Here is a 20,109-nt window from a genome sequence, read left to right as displayed (position 1 = left end):
TTTTTCTATCTATTAATTTATGTGCAATTTCAAAAAACTATTCTTTACATATTAAACTTTCTGTTGAGATATTTTTCTTTAAATTATAAAGCTAAATCAAAAGTAATATTGATATTCTATATTTTGAGATATTGTTTGGAAACATATAACAAACGCTATTGATGAATTTTTATAATAATTTTCAATATTTTTGGATGACATGTAATGTTTTTCTAGAAAAAATTGTTACTGTTCTCAATTTAAATTTCAACAATTTTCATTAGGGTCAATGTAAATTTTTTCTTTAAATTTTCAAACAGTAAAATTTTTTTATGTCAAGAGGGGGGTATTTGTAATATTACATTTTTCTTCTCACATTTAAATCGAATCTTCAATTCGAGATCTATGGAACTTTATAGTAAATGTCAGAGTTATCAATAGACGGACAAATTTTTTGACGGAGAATTTATTATCGTAAATGTTTGTTGCATTGTTCCATAATGTCACCGAGGTAGGGTTAACAAATTACTAAATAAATCGTTTATTTGAATAGAATATATGTATAAAAATTAAAATAACATTTTCAAATTAAAGTTTTATTGAGAACAGATGTAGAATGTGAATTCTAAATTTATAAGTTATAATTTTGTGTTGACGTGTCTGTAAAGATCGATATTGAAGAGGGCGTTGTCTTTCGTGACTGGCAATTTTGTCTTTTTCCTGTTGGACCTTCTTCTGAAACTAATGGCTGGCTGTTGCTTGTATAATTTTGTGCTCTGAGTTATTGTCTGTTTAAATGAATTTATTAATGTTTTAGATTGAAGTTTATATAAATTTTTGTGCAAAATTCGCTATTAGTGTAGTAAAGCCAATAGCCACTGTGTTTCAACTGTAAACTAGATAAGTATTTTAGTTCGTAGTTACTTGAAATCATTAAGCTTATAAGTTATTGTTCGTTTTATAATTCTGTGTTTTTGCCAAAATTTTCATCTGAAGATTATAAGTTAATTTGCTCTGAAAACTGGATTTCTCATTCATAGGCAATAGATCCATTCACAGTTTATCAAGTATCTATTTTATTGGAGCCGACAACTTTCCTTAGTGTGACAGGTGTTATATGCTATTCCAACCGTTTAAGGAAAAATTGGTAGCACGGCAATATTGAATTAAAGTGTCATCGCTAGAAAGTAGTTTTATCGCTGTACATTAAGTTGCATTGTACTGGACGCATTTTGAAATTAAAAAATGCCACTGAATTAAGAAAAAATCTAGAGAAATGAGGATGCCATGTAAAGAAACTTCAATAAAACATATTTGATCTATATATTCTGCCCTGAAATTGATCAGTTCCGACCTAAAAACACTGACACCAGACCTGAGCCAGCCAGGTCACTCGATATTATTATTATTAACTATAGACCGATCTCCTTTTTACTTCATTTTTCATGTTTTTTGTTTTTGTATTTTTGTTGTATTATTTGATATTCAAATATTGTATATTTTATTGTTTATACTTTTTTTGTATCTGTTTTTCTACTGTTATCTTTCTTGTAAAACTGGTGTTATACCGTTGGAAGTTGAATGAATAAATAAATATATTTGGGAATATTCTCATCAAAAACAATCTTTTACTTTCCTTACCCTATTACCATAAGTAATAGCCTATTACCATAGGTAAGGAAAGTATTGCTTTCCGAAAAAAAATAAGGTACCCCAATTTCTAAATTTCTATACGTTTCAAGATCCCCTGAGTGCAAAAAAGTGTTTTTGGGTATTGGTCTCTGTGTGTGTGTTGTGTGTGTGTGTGTGTGTGTGTGTGTGTGTGTGTGTGTGTGTGTGTTGTGTGTGTGTGTACACGATATCTCATCTCCCCAATTAACGGAATGACTTGAAATTTGGAACTTGAGGTCCTTACAATATAAGGATCCGACACGAACAATTTCGATCAAATGCAATTAAATATGGCGGCTAAAATGGCAAAATTGTTGCCAAAAACAGGGGTTTTCGCGATTTTCTCGAAAACGGCTCCAACGATTTTGATCAAATTCATACCTAGAATAGTTATTGATAGGCTCTATCAACTGTCACAAGTTCCATATCTGTAAAAATTTCAGGAGCTCCGCCTCATCTATGCAAAGTTTGATTTTAGTTCCCCAATTATCAGGCTTCAGATACAATTGAAACAAAAAAAATCAAGTGGAAAAGATTGAGCATGAAAATCTCTACAATTAATGTCCAGTAACATTTTCACCTAAAATTGAAAATAAGCTCGAAATTCGAGAAAATGTGATTATTCAATAGCAAATTGTTTGCAACTGTCGATTCTATTAAATCATTCACTATGAAGAGATAGCAGACCTCGTGTGTCTCCAGCGTATTGTCCTGTCACCAGCTGGCTCAGATCTTTAAATAGTAGACTTGAGATGCGCGTGGACACTAGCGTCAGGGGATCAATTTTCATAACGGCAAGGAAAGTTGTGTGAGTGAGCCACACCAGATTTTTCAACTAAATTTTTTTCCACTGAATAAATTTAGTAGACTTACCATCTGGTGTTCTTCATTTTTCTTGTTGATTTCCTCTGAATCTTTTTCAGCCTTTTCAATCAGATTTTGAGCCTCTCGCCATTCCACTACTTCTTTGGCTCTTTTCTGAAATTCGAAAATACCAGATGAAATATAATTAAAATATTATTCTAACTCTTATTCTTCCTGTTATTGTTACTCTTATCTTATGCAAAGATTTAAGAGAATAAGGCTGACTACTAATGGTAGAACATGCAAGATACACACATATACAGTCATACATTATTGTGTCATCACAGAGAAAGACTTCAAGCAAAATTTTTTTATGTTAAGTTTTTGTATTTTCGATTTTTTTGTTAATTTTTATTTGCTGCTCTATTTGAGGCTAAATTATTTTTCTATTATTATAATTTGTAACTCCAGTGTGTTCTCTAACTGATTACGAGGTGTGTTTTTCGAGGCAACAAGCCGTATTGGCTGTGATTTTGTCATTTGCAGCTTTAATATAATAAAGATTCACCAGTGGTTTATTATTATTGGTTGTTCATTTAATGCAAGAAACCTCTCGCTGATGACATGATACACATGTGTGTGAGTGCATGATAAACATGTCCTACCGTTAGTGGCCATTTGTGGAGAAGTAAAGAACATAATATTCAGGTTGGTGAAGAATTTGAAGAGAAGGAGAAGATTTAAAAGAAGAACAAGGAGTTAAAGAAGACGAAGGATAATGGAGGAGATTCAGTATGAGATGGAGAGGGTGGAGAATATTGTAACCAATTTTAATTGATTACCAAATATAGTAACTGAACAACGCGGGGTAACTTTTGAGGGATTAACAAAATACGGAGGACCGAGGAAAAATACATAAAATGCGGATTGACTTACTTATGCGGTTGAAACGTTGCGGGTTTAACGATGACTGGGGTCTCACTCCCGCTCTGCAGGGAGAAAGCACCCTTCTCCTCCTCCTCGGAGATAGACAGAGCTAGGTAGAGAGAGAGAGAGAGGGGGGAAACTAGAAGCGATAAGACGCACTGTACTGTTTGCGTTCTAACCAGTAACCAATTATTATAGAACTATTGAACTAGGAGGTAGGCAAACACAAGCTCCGCAAAAGTCTAATTAAAAACTTGACCTACTAGAATTTTGAAGTATTTAAAATAGGACTATAACCACCCTTGGTAAATTGAGGATCTAGCCTATATGGACAATTTAAAGTTGATAAATTGAGTAGATTAGACGTGATGATGTGTCATTCGTTGATTTCCTATCCCGTACGTGTATAAGCCAACTCTATCCTTTATTATATAACTAGCAGGTAACCCGTGCTCCGCAAGGGTCAAATTAGAACTTGACTTACTGAAAACTTGAAGAATTAAAATTGGTCTAAAAATATCTTCGGTGAATTATGAATCAATACATAAATGACAGTTTTATTATCAATCAATCTATATCTGAAATTGTTTGTTTTATTCTGATTAGGCTAATAGTTTCAGATTGATAATTTGGTGTAGAAATTGAAATGGACATAACCTTCATAATATTTGGACGATTTGAGACAAAATTTGGAATTTTCGGGCAATAACCTATTCTTTTCCGAATATTGTATTGTTTACTATATCCAATAAATAAATTTACAAAATTTCCAGTTAATCAGTCCAATAGTTGAGACGTGATGATGCGTCATTAGTGCATTTCCTATTCCGTACATGTTCAAGCCGATTCTTTCCTTCATTATAGTATAGATTATTGAATGATTGTAACCAATAATGACCTCAGTGTCGACCTCGAGCACAATCTCGCCAGCGTTGGGCACTTGTCGCCAGCCGGTGACCTCTGCAGGGGTGGCGGGGGGCGCCCCTTCTCTGCGCATACGCACCTGTCGTTCATCTGTGAGTGTGCGTACGCGCGCCCACGCCTCCCCCGCGACCACTACGGCGCCTTCCCGCAGCGTGCCGCGTTGCACTAGCACCGTCGCTATTTTACTGCAGAACACAGAACAATGAATTGAACAGTGAGAAATCAGAAATAAAACAGCAAGACTGGGAGCTAAGTAACAGACCCCATTACCACAATATGTTTTTATTTATTTATAACAAATCATATAAATATGATTGGGAAGGAACAACAGGCTTGGCCCAAAACTATTCCATTCCCAAATTTTGATTACATGTCCAAAAAATAGGTTATGTTTGTTCTGTAAGAAGTTCAAGGTCAACTTTCGTCCAAAAATAAATATGAGATGCCAATTTTAAATTTAGAAAAATTAAAACACCAAATTATAGTTAAATATTACACTTAATTATCACTGCACATTGTATTAATTAAGTTATTTTATGAATTTTGAAGCCAAAAATACACACAAATTCTCACTATTTACAGTGTATAGCCAAAATGAATTTGATTTTTCAGATTATGAATGTATTTTTACGGTTAATTTAACTTGTAAGATAAACAGGAGAAATTAATTGATCAGTGAGAAATGAAAAGATAGGACTGGGAGCTGAATAAGAGACCCCAGTACCAAGAAGTGTTACTATAGTAAATAGTGAACTGTGAACTTATACTTATTCTATTATGTATGCTTTGTATAAATGTACATTGTATGCTTGTATTTTGTTGGAAACAAATAAATTCAATTCAATTCACAATAGTCCAACTGAATTAAATTTTTCAGTTTATAAATTCATTTTTATGGGACATTCAATACTTGTAAGATTGCGATTTTGAAATAATGGAAGTTGAGCACTACAGTAAAATAATATCCTGACACATAGTTTATTCTATTGTATACGAGTAAAATGAGATAAAATGGACCAATGGCAGGCGTTCATGCCCTTGGCCAATAGCAGTACTCGCCTACTAGTATAAATTCTGCTGCTCTTGTATTTAGTTTTAGTTTATCAGTGATTGACAATGGTGTAACAACCGAACCCGGTCTTTCTAAGTATCAATAACTCTGTGGTTTTTGACAATTTTTTAGTATTTTTATTTAATTTAAGATAAAATGGAATTTGAAATACACGTTGTTCCCAAAAAGTGCAACCACAATATTGTAATGATACAGTAGCAGTAGCATATTTTTATTTCAATCTATAAGTTATATTTAATTTATGCTAAGTATTTCAATTAGAATAATTTACATTGTATTGTAAAGAAGTGAATTCGTTTCGGAGGATAGGGCTGTAAATCACGGATGGTTATCTCTAAGCTGCCTACAAGATGTAGATGCTACGCGCATCCTATACGCAGGGTGGTAAGCCGGCCGGCGGTAGCGGCGCAGCTCTCGCCAACTTGGCTTCATCCAGCCACCAACTATAAAAGCCGTAGAAAGCACCATTCCGCTGCCACTCCTTATCTTCCTTGGGCTAGCGAGACCTCCTGTCAGCGACCCCTTACCTTCCTTGAAGCAGAAACTCTGAAAATAGGACAACCTCGACACTGGTACAACGAGGGCCTATAAGAAGAGTGGTCAGCCCCGGGGCAGGCCAGCAAACAGCCCGGCCCAAACAAATCTAGAGGCTGGATCCTGCCCTACCAGTTTACTAAGAGAGGAGGACGTTACAACTTCCTTCCTTGCCCCAACCACATCAAGACTGAGCGAGGTTGATCAAGAGAAATACCCGAACATCAATCAGACCACTCAGACGATAGTAAGAGTGTACCTAATAGAATTGGATTTAAAACAATATTCTTTTGAAGCAGAATTCGAAAATATTATCAATAAATTCCCTCGAGAACTGAAAGAATTTTTAAGCAATTCTGACAAGGCCCAATATATCCTATGTGACAAAGCTGCATCGGCACATTCAATACATTCAGTAATAAAGGCTTACAAGTCAGTATCAATTCCACACAATCTGGCAACGACGATATTTAGTTGGCTGGTGGCTCAATTCCAACTCATTTTATTCACAGTATAGTTCATTTAAAGATACGCACAGATATACGTTCATAAGCTTACGAACAAGCAACGTTGCCTATGTAAGCTGTTCCTTCTATTATTTAATCAATGGTACAAGTATAATGTAGGCTATTTATATTTCAAGTAAACACACTGCATATAAACTCTATTATAAGGAGATGTTTGTTGTGTATACTAAGGAAATGAACTATTTGATTGATTCATATTGACACATCTAGTCACAATGGCTTGTATAACTAGTAGTTCTGTGAACAGTAGACCTCACGCAGTTTTCTCATCCACAAGTATCTGGTGTCACCTTTTCACCGGCTTCTCCAGACATATGTGTAATTCATGGAATGAGAATAATCCACTTGTAAGCTGATTGATTATGAATATTTCAATGAGATAGTCTGAGAGATAAATCTATTTTAGATAAGAGACTTGGATAAGATATAAGAGAGATAGTCTGATTATAGTCCAGGCAACGAATGCTCAAAAAAGATATAGAGGGAAAAGTTTGGAACACAATTTTTGACCCCGCAGCTCTTTTAAGGATAGTAAGGGGGTAAACATATCAAAAGTCCTCACACCTACCCCCTGTGCTAAGGGGGTGGGGGTTTGAAACCATATATATATATATTTTTTTTTTGCATAAACTCGAACAATATGCGTCTTTCGGAAATTTTTCTCGAATACAAAATTGAAGCTTACAAATTAGCCTACAAGTTTCATCCATAACATTTTTCCATATCTGTCATAGTTTTCTAGATATGAGCACTTGAATGTGTCACAATTTGAATAGAAACCCTTCCAGCTCCGAGTTTTTCATATTTTCGGCCTTATAACTTTTTAACGATTGATTGAAAAAATCCGTGCTAATCATGAGCTCATAGAGCATCATATTATCTTCAATTTTATGTATTATTCCATTATATTACTCATCTCCCTACGATTGGTGCAGCCGTTATAGTGTTGAGTGTCAAATCTTCAGTTCAACAACAATAGATCAATTATTGACAGGGAAATTAAGAGGTAACGTTTGGAACACAATATTTGTCTTCGCAGCTTTGTTTGGACAACTTAGAAGGTAAATGGATGAAACTTGTAGGCTAATTTGTATGCTTCAATTTTGTATTCAAGAAAAATTTCCGAAAGACGCATATTGTTCGAGATATATGCAAAAAACAAAATATAGTACTTTCAAACCACCCCCATCCCCTTAGCACAGGGGGTAGGGGTGAGGACTTTATGTTTACCCACTAACTGTCCTTATAAGAGCTGCGGGGTCAAAAATTGTGTTCCGAACTTTTCCCTCCATAATCTTTCGTTGACTGGACTATTAATCCTATCTTCAGAGTAGATGATATTATAGTGATATCGGAGTATGGAGAAAATTCATTTTCCTTTCATATTATCCTTAAAATGCAAAATTTCAAAAAACCTTGTGTATACATCGACGCGCAGTTAAAAAAGGAATGTTCCTGCCAAATCTCATAGAATTCTATCAACTCGTTTGGCCGTAAATGCGTCACATACATATATATATATATATACAGACAGACGAAAGAAAATCCGAGTTAAAACATAGACCGATATCAACTCATTTTATTCACAATGTATTCCATTTATAGTTTAGATATAGTTTTAGTCATATTGGCTTGAGAAAGATACAATCTCTCACAATTTGTAACGCCGATATTTGGTTAGCTAGTGACCATTGGTCCAATTATTTGGTCCCATTTAATTTATTCAAAGAATAATTTATCTTCCAATCCAATCTATCATGCTGGAGTATTCAATGAGGTTTCACAAGATGGCAAATCATCTACTGATTAACTGAAGAACTTCAATGTTTGAAACCATAGAGCAATCATTCTATTGTAGAGCTCACCCTTTCTTAGCGTCATTCCTGGACTCGATGACAACCCCCTCGCAGCGCCCGGTGGGGTCGGCCTTCAGCTGCATGACCTCGGCCTGAATCAAGATGGCGTCGATCAGCTGATCGAGGTTGGTGCCCTTCAAGGCCGAAATGGGCACCGCTTGCACGTCACCCCCCGCCTCCTCCAGCTCAAGGCCACGCTGCAGCAGCATGCGTTTCGTGCGATCCTGGCGGCCAAAAAGGTAAAAGTGACTTAACACTATATCTCACTGATATTATTCTGAATTTGGGATGCAAATATTAGAGGGTTCACCTGTTTTTCCTCCACCAATATCATTTTAATGATGTGATTTTGTAAAAATTTACAAATGAATAAACTTATAGATTAATAAGTGAATAAACTAGAGTAATTTATTATACAGATTGGGATTGTACTTTATTCATTCATTTATTACATCAAGTACATAAAAATTGCGGAAAACAAGAAATAAATGAATAGATAAATTTTTATTGTCATTACGCAACATTGACAATAGACAAAGTCAAAACTAATACTAGACAAAATACAAGTCAGAAGGATATAATTTAATGTGATTGGAAATATATACGGTATACATATATAAACACAAGCATAATGACTAACGACATAATGACTAATTACATAACGACTAACTACACCTAAAGTAAATCCAGTAGAATTCAATCAATATTCATCACTATACAAACACAGTACCAAACAAGGGCCAATCAAAATGGTTAAAACAAGAAAGAAAAGCTTTAAGCAATCAACGAATCAAATATCAATAATCATATCTGAAGCCAAGAACTCTTGTATAGAACACAAAGATGTTTTCACTAACCAGTTCAAGTTTCATTTTAAATCTATCTATGGACTCATTTATTAAGCTTGGATGTAACTTATTATATACAACAATTGGGCTAAGCCCAAAACTCTTCTTATTCTAATAATTTATACAACAAAGTCTAAAAATATAGATAATTATCAGTCACATTTGATAAATGAGCAATAATTGAACTTTAGGTATCTTCAACTTTGAATTTGAAAAAAAGGAATCAAAAATATGAATTATTGTGGATACGGACTCTGTAGTCTGTAGTGTAATAGAGTCTATCAATCAGCTAGCCCTTGTATACTTGGTTTACGGGAGGAATTATCTTATTGTACTTTGTTGTAAAATACAAACCATTGATCCTCAGAAGGATTTCAAAAAATCTCTGTTGCTATTGGGAAAAGGCGTTCAGAATTTTATGGAGATTTTAAAAACCTCAAACGCATCATTTGGACTAAAGAAGTTTGGAAAGATATTGCATGTAACTTAAACTGACTCCTGTCTTGAAACTTCCTTCAACGAAGTTCAAGACGTCTTATCTTAGTCCAACTGAATAAACTACTAGATACCAGCTGAATAATGTAATGGAATAAATTTACAAACTATCACAAATCGAACCTTACCACTGGAATGGTATTGCATATAAAGTAAGCAGTTAAGTATGAGGCAAAAAATGGAATGAGTGGTACTAAGTGGTCCAATGAAGGGAAGAAAGTTCAAGAATGATCAAGTTCGGTACTGCATGCATGAGTATGAAGGAGACTACAAATGATAGGGTAATCATTTAAACTGTATATACCTACTATATCAGCTTGTGGCTTATCTATTTTGTTGATCGCTATCACGATGGGCACTGAAACAAAAAATAAGATGGATAAATTACATAAATAAGATAAATCGAAAAAAATCTCAAGAAATGAAATGAATAGAGATGACTTACAAGAATGAAAATTGAGAGAGTTCTTAGTTCAGACTCAAGGCTTTTGGCGAGTGTAAATTTGAAACAAATATTCTTGTAACCTTTTTACAAATTAAGTTCTATTATTTTTGAAATACACATCCACATCTTTGTCCTTTATGAGACGATACAAGTTATCGTCGCATATATCCAGTGATAGAAAACAATCATCGAAGTGAAACAATACTGTTACATAGCCAATCGAAACTCAAATTTCTGACAAGCGGCCAACGTCAAATTTGACAAAAGTCAAGAAAAATTAAAAAGTAAAACATTAATATAAAATACTTTATATTATGATAGGGTGAACACAATATTATGACAAAGGCTCTGACTAAAGCTATTAATAAAGCTGGAGAACAACAGTAAAAATGCTGCGCATTGTGTACAACCTTCAGTTAGTGTGAATTTTTGAATAAATTTCGATTTAATCCTTGTATTAACTCAAGTTTATCAATTTCAGTTTAATCCTTGAATTACTTCTAGTTAATTCTGCAATTAACCTTGAATTGAATTAATATTGAGTTAATTAACTATAAATCCTTCAATTAGGTCTTTCTCAGAGGTTGTATGATTTTAAATGATCAACCAAATTGAATTATTCATTTATACAGGGCTAATTGATAGTTTTTATAGAATCACTAGTAACCTTTGAAAAAATGTGAGTATGGTGGTGTCTTGAAAAAAGGATAGTAGTGATTCTATAAGAATAAGGAATTGAAATACAAATCAGTTTATGAAGCTGAAGATAATCCTGGAATTGACCTCGAATAGCCTTTACCTAGGTCTATAGAAAGATCTCTTTTAGGTCTCTCTTTCTACAGACCTATGCCTAATACCTACCGTTAGCCTCCCTTGCCATCCGGATCGACTCGTCGGTCTGTTCCATGACTCCATCATCAGCTGCCACGACTAGAACAACCACGTCTGTCACTGAAGCACCACGCATGCGCATAGTCGAAAACGCAGCGTGACCCGGCGTGTCCAGAAACGTGATCTTCTTGTCGTTGACTGTCACTGCAAAATAATCAAATACATGAAAGTGAATCGCAAATCAAATTAAACAAAATACATAGGACCTTTGTTGATTTAATGTTTTATTTTTTGTAAATTTATACTGGTGACCTCAGAAGTGAATTAATACGCAGACTCAAATCTCAATAAATAAATAAATGCAAGTTATGATGTTGTGGAATTAAACCTCATAACCTTATTCGTTTTTCGAAACTTGTATTCATCAAAGATTGGAAGAAAGACAGTTTTGGGCTATACCTGTTGTCTTCTTCCAATCATATTATTGAACATAATATAATTATTTGTGATTGTCAATAAATGAAATGTATTAATGGATAAAGATTGAAAGATTTTATAGTTAATATTATATAACTATAATAAATTGTTGTATAGTTTATGTAAGGTATCAATAAATTAATCAAAATTTCTATGTTATATGCAGTGATAATTAAGTGTGATATTTAACTATAATTTGGTGTTTCAATTCTTCTAAAATACAAAATTTCTAGCTCATTATATAATTTTAGACGAGAATTTAACTTGAACTTTACAGTAGAAACATAACCTATATTTTTGGACATGTTATTAATTATCAAAATTTAGGAACGGAATAGTTTTGGGCCAAGCCTGTTGTTCTTTCCCAGTCATATTTATATGATTTGTGATTGCAAATAAACTAGTAGTTCTGCGAACAGTAGACCTCGCTCATGAATAAAACTTTAAAATTGATGAGAAGGGCCATTATGAAAGTACAGTATATTGTGATTTAATGGAAAGCGGTTTCAATGTTATGGCTTGTTATGCTATGCAGAATGTTAAATGCTCACAACTCGGTTTCCGATCTCATAGACTCATACTAAAATGAAAAACAAAAGATAATAGTTTTCCAGAAACTATTCATATATGAATCAAAGAAATTTCGAGTTGAAAAGGGGAAAAAATGTGCAGTCAAGTGAGAAGAGAAGGTTTCTACAATTAATAAATACAGCACATTTTAAGAGCGGCACAGGTTCTATTTAAAAATTACTTAAATTACTTGTTTTTCACTTATATTTATTTTGGGCAAGATTCACTCTTAACGTATTGTAAATACAATGATCTTTCATATTAAAAAGAATAAAAATTGCGCTAAATAAAAGGCGCTAGATACGAAGAAGTAATTTTTTGGAAGGAGGTTGGTCTGTGGTTTTTCAAATTACAAAAAAACCGGAGGTCTTATCAAAAATCGTCACACATACGTTTCTGCGCCTTGTTTCAAAGAACTTGTATACCAAATTTTATCAAAATCGGTCAATAACTGCGACTGTAACTGCGGTACAAACAAACAAACAGACAAAAGCCGATCGAGTCGAAACTAAGACCTCAGCTTTGCTTCGGTCAATAAATATATTTCATACAAATAGAGCTGCTATCCAGGTTTATGTAAGTGATGTTGGATTGAGGAATGAGAGATTTTTGTTAATGAACTCACCTAAAAAAGCACCGATATGCTGAGTTATACCTCCAAATTCGTTTTGAACAACATTAGTGTTTCTCAATTTATCTAGCAACGTCGTTTTCCCATGATCCACATGACCCATGACAGTAACCACCGGCCATCTTGCAACTAGGCACTTCGGGTCTGGCGGAGGTCTGGAAACGTTCACAAAAACTATACCGTATTTATAATACCTTTCGAGAGAACTTCTGATTCTTATTTTATTTATTTAGAGTATCTTATTTTGCAATAGAAGAATTATTTCAAGTTATACAGTACAATGTATGTTCTTAGTGTCGAAAATGTATTTTTCTTCTTCTTTATGCAATAGTGATTGTATAATGTTTCGTTTCGTTGCTAATAAAGATTATTATTATTTAAAATGAATAAAGGAAGAACAATGTATTTAGTATCCAAGTACGCGAAATTTGGAACGTTTGAACGCTCTCTTTGTACACATACCCTAAGTTGGTGTGATTCAGCTTTAGGCCTTGATAAATTACCTACGCAGCGCTTTACAGTAATACTCCTGTCAATTATGACTTCTTCTCAGTTTGTGCAATTCAACAAACTCAGATAGTGAGTACATAAGCTATATGCTATGTGACTATGCTATTTGAGTAGGTTGATATGGAGAATGAAGTTATGCTAAAATGATTGTAGTAATTGCTGTAGTAATAATGATAATGCTGTAGTAATTTAAAACCCAACTTGGGTTTTCTTGGGACTCCATTCTAACAAATATCTCATCAGTAATATAATTAATATAATAAATAGTATAATAATTATTATAACTTAAAGTTAGGTACTGATCGATAGTAACGTTAAATGAATCTTGATTTTACAAAAATATCATCGACACTCACTGTCTGACAATATCTTTATTAGATTTCTCCTCATCTTTGGCACGATTTTTGATATCTTTTGGAACCAACATCCACCGGTAATCCAGTTGTTTGATTACCATTTGCAATGTGGCGAAATTGTCGAATTTCGATGATGGCTTATTGTACATTGCTGTGTTGGGCACGAATGTCATCAACTCTTGTAAGTTATCTGAAATTGAAATTATATCATAATAGATATTTTATAAATAGGAGTATGATGCGAGCAGCAGAATACAAGGATATACTATCTATGCATAGTGCTTCTATCAAGAATAGAACAGAAAAAAACAGTAAGCTAAAACACATACTTTGTACTACGTTTGGCAAACAATATTATCAATCCAGAGTAAGGGATCGTCAAGAGCTAAATTTAATTGTTGCAGACCTCCATCGAATCTGGTTAGTGGGCATGACTCCATCGTCTGTACCTCCCCACACTCACAGAGAGAAGAATCTTCAAAGCCCCACCTGTGCATACTTCTCTGGCATCTCCCCTGCCCAGTCCTGAACCTATTCAACCTTAACCAGAGGTGCCGTGGTAAATCAAAGCCATTTGCACGCAGTGTGGGATCAATGACTATTTCTCACTGATGACAAATTCTAGGCTGCTAAACACTGTCAGCATAAATCTGTTGAATAAATAGAAGTATTTCAAATAAACAACATAATGAGTATTTTGTGAATGGAAGTATTTTAAATGAACAAAACGTATTTTGATATCGTTGTTTTAATATCATTGCATTGAATTATCAAATTTATTCACTGATGAATTATTCTGCGAATGTATTGTTTGTGTCGTGTGCTTTCTCGATGGCTTTATTTCTATTTGCTTTCTCGGCTGGCTTCAAGTTTTATTTTATTTTTTATACTGGAAAAATAGTATCAAGTTGATGAATTTATCTGCTTTCAGCCAAGCCATTAAAATACTTTAAAAATTGAATAGAAAAAAATAAGAATACAAAATAAATTGAATGTCTTGTACTGGGGCCAGTTAATTTAATTTTGCAATCGAATAAGGATATAGTGCTACCAGACAAAAGGGTCGTTTTGTAAATTTATTTAATTACACTTCTGGTACATTTAATTAAGATTTATTTATTCAAATCACGTACATTGAGAAACTCAAACAATGAATGAATGATACGATTAATGTGATTGTCGCCTAATACTTGCATAAATATCTCCTCCTCACCTATTAATAAAGTAAAGTGAAAAGATGAAAATGTACACATGGAAAATAATCCCATGTAGCGGATATTCTTAGGGGTACTATCTTGGGTACTGATATCTGAGCATCGTCAAGAAACTAAAATCATGAGGTTATGAAAAACATTATAAATACTCAATAAGAAGATGATGTAAATGTCATCTACGATACTGGAACCAAGACAATTACAATGAATAATTCAATAAATTTAAATCACCTAGTGTCATTTCGAGAGATTCAGCCAAGTCGCTAACAGTCATTCCAAGCCATATTGGGATGACACGTTTTTTCTTGTGATTCGAGTCAGGAAGAGCTAAGTCTCTTTTCTGTTTCTGGAATCAAAAGTTATATAGAAATATTCTTAGAAAATATAAAATCATGATTGGTGCAACATTAGATGGAAAAAGTGTTTATAAACTTCAAATGTTACAAACTCATGTTCCAGATCTATTCTTACAATAAATTTAATTAATAATGAACTGGTCCTGTGTAGCACACTACGCTGCTTGCTTTTTGAAATCATTTGTGGACGACTATTACTAAAACCGAATCGTTTGTCAATGATTCCATAGTTTCAAACAATGAGTATAGCATTAAATCAAGTAGATATTCAACGACAAAAAGTATTTGTACAAATCAAATTGTAAAACTATCTCATGAAACTTTCGTGCTTGGAGAAATGTTGGTTTTTGCCCAACCTAGTGCTGAAAACGCTAAGTTTAAAATGAAAATACTTTTTTGAAAAATAATTAAAACTAGCAAATAAAGAAGGTTTTTTTTGTGAACACATTGCATCTAAATTGACTTAATATCATTAATACAATGATCATTACTTTTGGTTTTAATGAGAGATAGACCTGCGAATTATAATTATCCCAACCTGGGCAAGATACATTTTCCGGGGCTTTCCCGTGTTTCGGATGGACATATTAACGTTATAAGAGTAACCGTCGGTCCTGACTGCGAAGAAACAGCCAAGTCAGAGGCATGGAATTAATGAGGGGTGTCCAAAAGATATTAGGCAGCCAGGTCACACCATATAAGTATCATTTTATACACATATCTGTTTAGTGCGAGGATGATTGATAAGATGATCAAATGTCCACACCCACCGGCGGGATTCAAACCCCCTATAGGTAGCGCTAGTAGCCTGAAGGGTGTAACTCCTTAGTCGGCACGGTTCACCTGGCCGAGATCAGAAATTTATAACTGAGAAATAAAGTGATCTTACCTTTTCTTCGCGCGTCTTCTTCTTCTTGTACAGATTACTAGAAAGGTATAAATGTCTGCACTGGCACACATACTTGGAAGACTGGTTTCTCAATCTGTGATCAATGAACTCTCCAGAACGTATTCTACTATCGCTTGTAGTATAAATGGTCTTCGAGAAGGATTCCGATATAACTAGTAAGCTCCTTGAAAAAAAATAGATACAGTGTTTTATCGTCAATGTTTTGCAATTGATTTCAACAAAAATAGAATGGAAAAATGATAAAATCTTAGTACATACAATGAAAACGATTAGGTCCGTATTACATCAGGGCTTCAGACTCAGCCACTAATCCTATTGCCTCAGCTTGCTTTAAACACGGCCATCACTCTGACTCTCTCACTGGCGACCCAGCACGGTGACCAAATGTGATACGGGCCTTAGGATATGTTCACATTGGACATTGGATGTACTTATGTGCAAATGCACGCTAGACCATGCATGACAAGCGCTCAGATGAGAAACAAAATCTGGAAAGTGCCATAGAAACACGTTATGACGTGTATGTAGCAGCTCAAACTGAACGCCACCAGCAAGTGCACGCGTTCAGTGTGTTTCCAAGGCATTTTCCAGATTTTGTCTCTCATCTACGCTCTTAGTCATGCATGGTCTAGCGTGCACTTGCATATAATGTCGTGCATCCAATGTAATACCCCACGATTTCAGCTACAAACGCTTATTCAACTCTTAACATGGGTCACCCTTATTGGTCACCATTGGGTCGCCAAGGAGCAATTTTATTAATGCAAGTTCAGACATGATTGGTGGTCGGGCTTTCGACCCGAGTTAGCCACCCGCCAAAATCTGGCATAGTGAGTGAATACACTCTAATGTAATAAGCGCAATACGAACTTATACCCGCAATTACCTTGACAACACTTGGCGACCAACTGGTGAACGTGACTAATACCTTATACCATACAATAAAACAACCTGGTGTAAGTTTTCTCTGCTTATACCTGCTTATTCATCTATTACCCACACTTGTAGAATCAATGGCCTCATGTTATGAATAAAATACAAAAGCGAATTAAAAACACTACTTGATCAAGACAGCAGTGATCGAATTCAAATAAAAAATTGATTATCTTCAAGGCCTTGCTCTTCAACTTAATTGCACTTGGCCAAATAGCATTTGAGACTGGTCATCATTCAGAAATTTTTGGATACCGTATCTTAACAAGCCATGACACTCAGGAAACCTGTCACAAACTCTCTCGAGCACGCTGAGGTCCAACTGCTTTACCCCTGCAGGGTAGCTTAGTTCTGAACTCCTGTGTCATACCCGCAATTTCTGGAGGCGCACCTGTGGAAGTTAAACAGCTGACAATGCCTAGTGTTGTGGTGATTTACATCAGTCCGAGTTAACGAAGTCTATTGGTTTTTCTTGACGTACCTACATAAGGCGAAAAAGCAGCAAGTGGTTGACTACTGTTGAAATACCCAGCCTAGCAAAAATTGGCTTGCAATGAGAAAGATGTTTGCTTGCAATAACTTGTATCATGCACCTTCAGTATGTCCACAACCATGGCTGAATGACCCCACATGAGGTTATGTTCGATTTGTGTATTATGAGATGTAAATAAATAAGTAGACCGTAGGAGATACATTCTGATAGCCTAATGCGATAAGAGCCTTAATATGTATTAATCTTTGCTATTACTTGATCTTATATCTAATTGAAGCTTTCTCTTGTGTAATCCCTTCAGTCAGATATTACATGATCCCCTTTGATACGGTAGTTTACATATACATTTCGCAATCAAACAGCTTAGCCTATTGGCTATAGCTATAGACTCAACAGATTTAAATTTATTAGAATATAATAATATAGTAATAAGCTTGATGTTTAAGCGATTTGACATGTTAAATGAAACTGCCTACCTTTGAAGCGAGGAATTAGCTCGGAATAAAAGTCTGGAGCTTTTGATCATTTTATATCACTGGAACATGAAAGATCTATAACATCAGTGAAACTCAAAAACTATAACTAAACTTGAAAGTCTTGAAAAACAAAAAGTTGAGAACCATGAACCATGGAATGGAACTTGCAGGAATAGAGGTTAGAATTTTCATTCAACGGTTTAAGCTAAGTACCCACAGATGTTTGCCTCAGGTGAGGCATGCGGCTATAGGCGTGCGTTTGCTCGTCAATACGCTGTGCGCCAAGACATACAGATAGTGGAGGAAGATAGGAGAACAACGTTGCCAATCCTCACTGTCTTGTCAATGCATTCTTGATTCTTAACGGTAGCTGATACAGGTTTATACATGTAATATTAATTGTTCATTCTTGTTTGAAAAGATCGATTATATTTTACTAAGCAAGGAATTATATTTTCCAATAACTTTATAATGAATTTTTATAATTAAGATAAAATATTTTATTAATTATTAATTCTACATTGTTAAAATCCGGCAACAGAACAAAGCGAGAGGAAGATAGCGCTATACACTTTGCTGAATGATGGACAAGGATAGCAATACCTTTGCCTATCAAACACTGCCATAATGATGTGGACCTCACTATAGAATATTTTCTTTATTATTCAACAGCAAAACAAAACTTTATGCAGTTGAAAATCGTCACTAAAATTAATATTTATACAAATTATGAATGAGAAGTCAAAAAGTAAATAAAAAATGAAATATCAATATAACATATTTTGAGTCAATATCGCATTTTATAATAGGACATAGCCCAGTCAATCAAGACAAAAAACAGGGTTTTGCGCAAAAAATTAGGGGAAAGCTGAATTTTTGCAGGTTGTTAGTACATATATAGTACCTAGCCTGGAACCGAAGAGTCCTCAACGGTACCAAGCTTGGATCCAGGGAGGGGGTGTGATCGGCCCAAAACTTTTCGAAAAGAGGTGTTTGAAAAACCACAGTTACTACTGTGATAAAATAACTATCACGACCGTGTCCTCAAATTCATATAAAAATGAAGCCCTCGGATGCTTTTTCTGATAAAAAACTTCAACAATTTACTGGGAGGGGGGAATCGAACGTGGGATTCTGAAATGTCCACCTAGTCTGCACAATGTGAGTTTTTCCTTGTTAGATACCATTTACCTAAATACTATCACCAACAGGTTTATTCAGGAAAACTATTACCTATCAAAAATGTTTTTTCTGTTCTCAATGCAAACCACTTCGGAAGCCCTTATTGATGATGGAGAATAAAATTTGGTCTCAAATTGTAGACCAGGACCAGGAGTTCTCCTTTCATGTGCATTAAATTAGTTAGGTAAGTATAAAGAAGCCTAGGATTCACAAAAAATTATCCTCTCTCAAGATTCTGGATAAAGACAAATTTGAGCTTACAGGGTTTATAAGGGATAACATTCCCAAAAAATCAATTCAAATTTGTTTTCAATCACTCTGTTTAATTCAAAAACGGTTTAAACTCTAGAGAGAGGATAAATTACTTGAAACCTTGGGCTTCTTTTTAAACTTACCTGACTAATAATTTCAAAACTATTTATTCTTAATTTAATTTAATGCGCGTGAAAGGAGAACTTCTAGTCCACAATTTGAGATCAGATTCAATTCTATATCATCATCAATGGCTTTGAGGTGGATTGCATTGAGAACAGAAAAAACACTTTTAATAGTTTATTCTTTTTTATTCTATGGTAGAACGTTTTCTATCACATTGAAATGATTATATTGATTAAGGTCCGTTTGCACAGTCGAAGCTTGAACTGAATTTGATCAGTTGGTGGCTTGAACTAAGAATAAACTACCTACCTACATTATAAAAAACGAGACTTGATATTAATTAAACCCTTAATTACAACGATCGGTCTTTCAGACCGCGAGAGATTTCTATTGACCTGTTGTCATATATTTATATAAACATGACTAGTTTTGAACACTTGGAACAATTTTTTTTGAAGATTACAAATCAAATCATAATTATAATAAATATACTATGATTGGGATAAAGATCATTCAATTTTAAAGGGGATGAGTTGTTTATTTTTTAGAAATAGAAAAAGACTATTAATTGAGTGGGCAAACACATAGTTCAGATTAAAACCATCATGTTACAAATACTTGAGTATTTCATAAGTTTTTTAAAAAGCGGTCTCTGAAACCGCTTGTAGTAGTATGGGCATATAGCTAGCACTTTGTAGCAATTAGGGGTT

General features: G+C 34.3%; 1 protein-coding gene across 2 annotated transcripts in view; it reads right to left on the bottom strand.

Moving 5' to 3' along the window:
- The window catches only part of LOC111056100 (translation initiation factor IF-2, mitochondrial), a 28,992-nt gene extending 10,942 nt beyond the window's left edge, over positions 1-18,050 (bottom strand). The window contains exons 1-10 of one of the 2 annotated variants that reach the window (XM_022343528.2): positions 17,840-18,050; positions 15,917-16,100; positions 14,903-15,017; positions 13,458-13,647; positions 12,586-12,746; positions 10,944-11,117; positions 9,946-9,995; positions 8,304-8,518; positions 4,280-4,490; positions 2,524-2,628 (exon numbers count right to left, since the gene is read on the bottom strand). In XM_022343528.2, the coding sequence (XP_022199220.1) occupies positions 2,524-2,628; positions 4,280-4,490; positions 8,304-8,518; positions 9,946-9,995; positions 10,944-11,117; positions 12,586-12,746; positions 13,458-13,647; positions 14,903-15,017; positions 15,917-16,100; positions 17,840-17,889 (1,455 nt within the window). In that variant the 5' untranslated portion in view covers positions 17,890-18,050. The remainder of the gene's footprint in view (positions 1-2,523; positions 2,629-4,279; positions 4,491-8,303; positions 8,519-9,945; positions 9,996-10,943; positions 11,118-12,585; positions 12,747-13,457; positions 13,648-14,902; positions 15,018-15,916; positions 16,101-17,839) is intronic. The other variant, XM_039425905.1, reaches the window with a different exon arrangement.
- Between the last annotated feature and the right edge of the window lie 2,059 nt (positions 18,051-20,109).

The sequence above is a fragment of the Nilaparvata lugens genome, chromosome 4 (genome assembly GCF_014356525.2).
Source record: "Nilaparvata lugens isolate BPH chromosome 4, ASM1435652v1, whole genome shotgun sequence".
NCBI classification, from domain to species: domain Eukaryota; kingdom Metazoa; phylum Arthropoda; class Insecta; order Hemiptera; family Delphacidae; genus Nilaparvata; species Nilaparvata lugens.
This window is presented reverse-complemented; position numbering and strand designations above follow the sequence as displayed.